Source organism: Aythya marila (assembly GCF_965140915.1).
Source record: "Aythya marila genome assembly, chromosome: 4".
Taxonomy (NCBI): Eukaryota; Metazoa; Chordata; class Aves; order Anseriformes; family Anatidae; genus Aythya; species Aythya marila.
This window is the reverse complement of record NC_139045.1, coordinates 33,363,458-33,369,457: the sequence shown is the minus strand read 5'-3', so window position 1 is coordinate 33,369,457 and position 6,000 is coordinate 33,363,458. Positions and strand designations below refer to the sequence as shown.

General features: G+C 47.2%; 1 protein-coding gene across 4 annotated transcripts in view; it reads left to right on the top strand.

Moving 5' to 3' along the window:
* Window positions 1-414: 414 nt before the first annotated feature.
* The window catches only part of DCLK2 (doublecortin like kinase 2), an 86,288-nt gene continuing 80,702 nt past the window's right edge, over window positions 415-6,000 (top strand). For all 4 annotated transcript variants that reach the window (XR_014317376.1, XM_082758984.1, XM_082758983.1 and 1 more), the window contains exon 1: window positions 415-1,274. Coding sequence is in view for 3 of the 4 variants with exons in the window: in XM_082758984.1 (XP_082615110.1) it covers window positions 848-1,274 (427 nt within the window). In the remaining variant the exon portion in view is untranslated. The remainder of the gene's footprint in view (window positions 1,275-6,000) is intronic.

The following is a 6,000-nucleotide window of genomic DNA, read 5'->3' as shown; positions in this document are numbered from 1 at the left end:
CAATGTCACCCACTAAACCATGTCCCTAAGCGCCAGGTCCAACTTCTCCTTGAACAGCCCCAGGGACGGCGACTCCACCACCTCCCTGGGCAACCCGTCCCAGTGCCTGACTGCTCTTTCTGAGAAGAGATGTCTCCTCATTGCCAACCTGGTTCAACCGAGGCCACCCCTTCTAGCCCTATTACTAAAACCCACAGGGATGCGGAGCTCTGCGGAGCTCACACACTGCGGGAGGCCCGCATAGAAAAGACAGCAGCCTGCAGCCTCAGCCTAGTGACCCAGTAAGGTGACCGACCGGCTTCATCACCCTCGCCCCGCTCGGGGGCAGCCCGGCGCTAGGGCCCGGCGGCCGCCAGCAGCGGGGCCGCCGCTCGCTCCTCCCGCCGGGGCCGCGGCCGGCGGCTGCTCTCGGTGCGCGGCGGGAGCGAGCAGCGCCCTTGCCCGGGGAGGACCCGGGCGCTCCCCGCGCTGTCTGGCGGCCGGTGGCGGGGCCGGGAGCGGCCCGGTTCTCCCCGGTAGGGAAGGGGCTGAGCGAGGCGGGGAGCAGCGCGCCCGGCATCCTCCGCATTGTATGGGCACGGCGCGGAGGCGCGGCCGCGGGGCTCCCCCGAGCCGCCCGCCCCCCGCCGTGCGCTCGCTCCCTCCCTCCCCACCGCCGCCGCCGCCGTTCGCCGGGAGGCGCCGAGCCGAGGCGTGAGGGATGCTTTTGTGTGCCAGGGGAGCGGCGGCGGCGAGCGGCGGAGCCAGCGACTGCGGGGCAGGTGGCCGCAGCCCTGCCGGCGGGGGATGCTGAATTAGGCGGCCGGAGCCCTTGCGAGCGCGGGGCCCGGCGGGGCTCGGCAGCCCGATGGCGAGCAGCCGCAGCATCGAGCTGGAGCACTTCGACGAGCGGGACAAGAGGCAGCAGCGCGCCGGGCCCCGCCGCGGCGGCTCGGGCTCGGGCACGGGCTCGGGCTCGGGCGGGGGGCCGCGGGGTAACGGGCTGATCCCCAGCCCGGCGCACAGCGCCCACTGCAGCCTCTACCGGACACGCACCCTGCAGGCGCTGAGCTCGGAGAAGAAAGCCCGCAAAGCCCGCTTCTACCGCAATGGGGACAAGTACTTCAAGGGCTTGGTCTACGCCATCTCCCCCGACCGCTTCCGCTCCTTCGACGCCCTCCTGGCCGAGCTCACCCGCTCCCTGTCGGACAACGTCAACCTGCCCCAGGGTGTCCGCACCATCTACACCATCGACGGCAGCAAGAAGCTCACCAGCCTGGACGAGCTGCTGGAAGGTGAGGGGGCTGTGGCTGGTGGGCCTGCCTGCTGTGGCGAGGTGGCATGGGGCCCGGTGGGCTGCGGGCACTCGAAGAAGCTGAGGGGGTCCCCTTGGTGAGACTGGGGGGCTGAGGGGGTCCCCTTGGTGAAATTGGGGGGCTAAAGGGGCCCTGAGGCAGGGGCAGGCCTCGTGTCCTCAGTGGGACCCAGGGGCATGTGCGGGGGGCTGGCCGTGGTGGTGGGTAGGCAGCAGGGACACTTCTCGTCTCCAAGATCCGCAGGGAAGTTCTTGGCTGCCTTGCAGTCATCGCTGTTTGTGGGAGAGAGAAGTGTGTTAATTTAGTTCCCTAGCTGTTACTACGCTGTCACTGATGCCTCACGGTGGCTTAAGCTTTCCCACAGAAAGCCCCTGTGCTGTGAAAAGGGATGTTTATACCCTCCCACTTGCTAAAACAAGCTGGTGTGAAGTCCCATTTTCAAACATGATCAGAGTCCGTGTTCTTAAGGGGAATTAGCTACCTTTTCTGACTTACAACAGCATTTTAAAGAATCACATGCTTTTTGGAGTTGGCCCTCGGTGTTTTTTGATAATGGAAGTTAGCTGCAGCGATTACATAGATCTTGCAAGTGTGAGTAGAGCAGCACTTGACTACTTTCCAAATGGGGCCAGTAGTGCTACTTCAGAGTGAAACGTACACCTCTTCTTTGTATGCGATGAGAATTACGTGGACAAGGAGCAGATAAGATTTGAATGTTTGTTGTTTTGAGTTGTTTTTTTTTTTTTTTCCAGCTTAACTTACAGTGTTTGCAAGCCTGTTGTGTGGCTTCCATTTTAATCCACAGCTCCTTTTAAGTCTGAAGCAGTAAAATATTTCAGGTGTATTTGGGGCGCCATATTTGGGAGTGGGACAAGATACCTCAAAGTAGGCGTATAGGTTTGCTTGGCTTCTGCAGGCACACGTACACAACAAGCCAAGTTTCCAGTGGATACATGCATGTGCTAGCTAAGGCAACTTCTCTCGTGTTCTCTTGTGATATTTTAAAATATAATTTAAATTCAGCATTATACAAATTATCTTTTAAAATGTGTTGGTCCTGTTGTGCACAATGTAAGGCCCATAAGCGATTTGCACTTGATGTTTCTCCTCAGGTATCTCATGTATACTGCAGTCTTCCAGCCAGTGGGCCTATATGCCAGGTGTAGCTGATTTGCAGATCTTTAATTTGTTGATGAGCAATGCCAGATGATGCAAAAGGGGAGAGGCTTTGGCATTTGCTTCATCAAGAAGGTCCAACTCAAAAAAAAAAAAAAAAAAAAAAGTGCACTTCATGGTGGTGACAATGCCTGAGGACTTTCCTTGTCCCTGATCCAATATAAGGCAGTTATATATATATATATATAACTATATATATAACTCTCTCTCTATATATATAACTATATATATAAGGCAGTCAAAACAGAGAAAACATGAAATGATTGCAGAGTAAGAAACTGACTCTGTGGTGGTAAAATAAATGTGAAATCAACCAGAAAACTATTCCATGATACAGCCAGTGGTTTTAGAAATAGCTTTTTTTTTTTAAAAAAAAAAAAAAAAAGGAAGAAGCTGGTGTGAGTGGTGTGAGGATGGTAAGAAAATGAGATGAAGGAAAACTTGGATGAACTAATGATAACTTGGGGCAACTTATAAAATGTTGCAGAAGGAATGCTTCTTAAGTTTTTGTGGCTTTAAAAAAAAGGCAGTGACTTGCTAGACAGATGTGTAAATGCAGTTTATAGTCTCACAACTCTATTTAAGTTAATAACTGAAAGCAGAAACTGACTTCCTGTCTCTCAAATACATTGAAAGAGTGACCTTTGTCATTGTTTTTCACTGGAAGAATAAAGCAAAGCAAATGTCACAATTGAAATGCCACTTACATGCTTTCTGTGTAAAATAAAAGGGAAAAAAAGAGTCCTAATTACTTAGTCATCTATCCATGACCAACACAACTCTCAGGAATCTTAAGAAAATCCTGTAGCATTATAATTGGATTAGTATGTGCTCCAATTATCATCCCAAAAAACTTTACCAGTGTAAGTCTAATCGCCATATACAGTGATGGGAAGAAAGCAAACAAACAGGGAATCCATAATTCCTTGAAATTCTCTGAATTCTTTGCCAGCTGTTTTTTGTTCTTGAGATCCTGGAAGAGGGTGAGTTGTTTGTTTGTTTCTTCCTTGCTTGCTTCCTCTTTTTTACAGTTCACTTTTTTGCAGCACATCAAGCTTGAATGTTTGCTCTTTAACAAGTACTTGAAGATTGGTAATATGCAAACTCTTGAACTGCAATACCAGAAATAGTTTTGAATGGTGTTTTGTTGTGTCACTTTTTAATTTTCAGAAAGGAAGGGAATGTTAAAGTGTTGTTACACATGCCAACTACAGGCTGAACACCAGACCAAACATGGCTACTTGACACAATGCCTAATTATCTGGCTAGTTTGCTTATATTAGTGCTACTATTAGTGCTACTGCAAGGGTACATGGAATCACAGCAGCTCGGATTTATTAATGGTAGCTCTTTGAAGAGAGCAAAAGGTGAGTCCTTGGCCACCCTTACCAAGCCAACAAGATCAGTATTAAACTTCTCAGTTTAATCGGTCGGCTCAGGGGCGACCTTATTGCTCTCTACAGATGCCTTAAAGGAGGCTGTAGCGAGGTGGGGGTTGGCCTGTTCTCCCGCGTGCCTGGTGACAGGACGAGGGGGAATGGGCTCAAGTTGCGCCAGGGGAGTTTTAGGTTGGATCTTAGGAAGAACTTCTTTACTGAAAGGGTTGTGAGGCATTGGAACAGGCTGCCCAGGGAAGTGGTGGAGTCACCATCCCTGGAGGTCTTTAAAAGACGTTTAGATGTAGAGCTTAGGGATATGGTTTAGTGGGGACTGTTAGCTTAGGGATATGGTTTAGTGGGGACTGTTAGTGTTAGGTCAGAGGTTGGACTCGATGATCTTGAGGTCTCTTCCAACCTAGAAATTCTGTGATTCTGTGATTCCCCAACTTGAGCCTACATGTGTTGTTCTTGGCCACTGATGTGCCTCTGCAGGCACCTCTATAAGGCCTGTTAGCTGTTTATCAGGTTAGTGTCTGTCTCAGATACAAAAGTTGGCAGTATCAGATTCTATATTGTAATAGTCCAGACTGGCTGAATTGAGTCACTGATGCATGTTTTTGGGGATTTGGGTGTATTTGGCAGTCTGTTTTACTGTTTACCATTCTAAAAGGAAAAATATCTAATGCACAGATGTATTGTAGATTTCAAATATTACAGATCGAGTCACGGTAATAAATGTGATCTGGTCACATTTTTGTTGAAAACTAACAAGCTTCATTTTAATCATACTGCTTTTCTTAACTGGATCTAACAGGCAAAAAAAAAACACAACATATTCTGTTGGTCCAGTCTTAGGCAAATTTCATTTATGTTTCTAGCCCCTTGTACATCAATGAAGATTATGGATCATGTGTTTGACATCTTTCTATTGCTTTCTTAGAATGGGATGAGTGAAGAACTTCAGTGTTGGCTTCTGATGCTCTTTCTGATCCAGAGAGGGGATGGGGTTTGGGAATATTATGAATGTCTTCTAGTTTTGTTATGCAACTCCACTGTCTGACATTGCATACTTCACTTTTGGGTAGTAGTTTGCTTGCACAATTTTATGTCTTCAATAACAGTAATGGAATAATAGTTCATTTCTATTCTATACCAAAATCAGCTAATTAACTATTTGTCTATATCCTTCAGTTTTCTTTAAAAATGTAAGCTGTCTAAAACATAACACTGTGGTAGTAGAAAGAACTGTGCAGTTCTTCAGTGCTGAAGTTTCTGTTTTACATTGATACCAGTCATGCCCTGTCTTGCTGTCCTATGGTTTGATTGTCTTGAGGTGAAAAACGTGGAGTCTCCTGGTTGTTAAGATCTGCTGCAAAGTTGGGAGATTTTGTTGGGTTTTGGGAGAGGAACGCAACCATAGATTCCTTTCTGGAAAAGTCATGATTTGTTATGTGATAGGGACTTTTTCTAGTTCCTTAGGTAGGAAGCACTGCTAAAGAGTGTTTGTTTCTTCACAATGCTTAATTGATACAGTCCTTCTGAAATGTTGGTAGTTTTGTCTGCGCAACTGGAGTCAGCATGCACCTGTAAGAAAGTCTTTGGGGAGAGATTGAAAAAGTTTAAGAGCAAGGCAGTCCTTATACATGGCTAGGATGTGCAGCACGGGGCAGGAGCTGCCTTAAGGAAATGGGCTCTGCCCCAGGGTCAAAGAATGTTTTGAAACCAAACATGGAACAATCCAAGTACCTTCTGCCTGAGATCATTATCATTTCACTGTATATTACATAAAATGAAATATGTAGTAACAAATTGTTACATAAAAATTAAAAATCCTACTTAAGTACCTGAGATTCTATTCAGTACACTGTTATATTAGGTAAAGAATATATTTCCTCTTGTCAGGGCAAGCAGATGGTAACAGCAATTAGGCAGTTTGTAATTTTGCTTGTTGCAAAAGATATGATTGCCTTCCTGTGCTAAAGACAAAAGCTATAATGCTTTAAACAAAGGCAGAAAAACTGTAGCAGGTTTAACGAAGAAGGATAAAAAGGAAGGATAAAAGGATTAAAAAAATTAAAGCGTTCATGTTTCAGACTATATGTTCAAAGCACTGTAGTTCCCTAGTCCTGGAGCAATGGGGTGTGGATGTG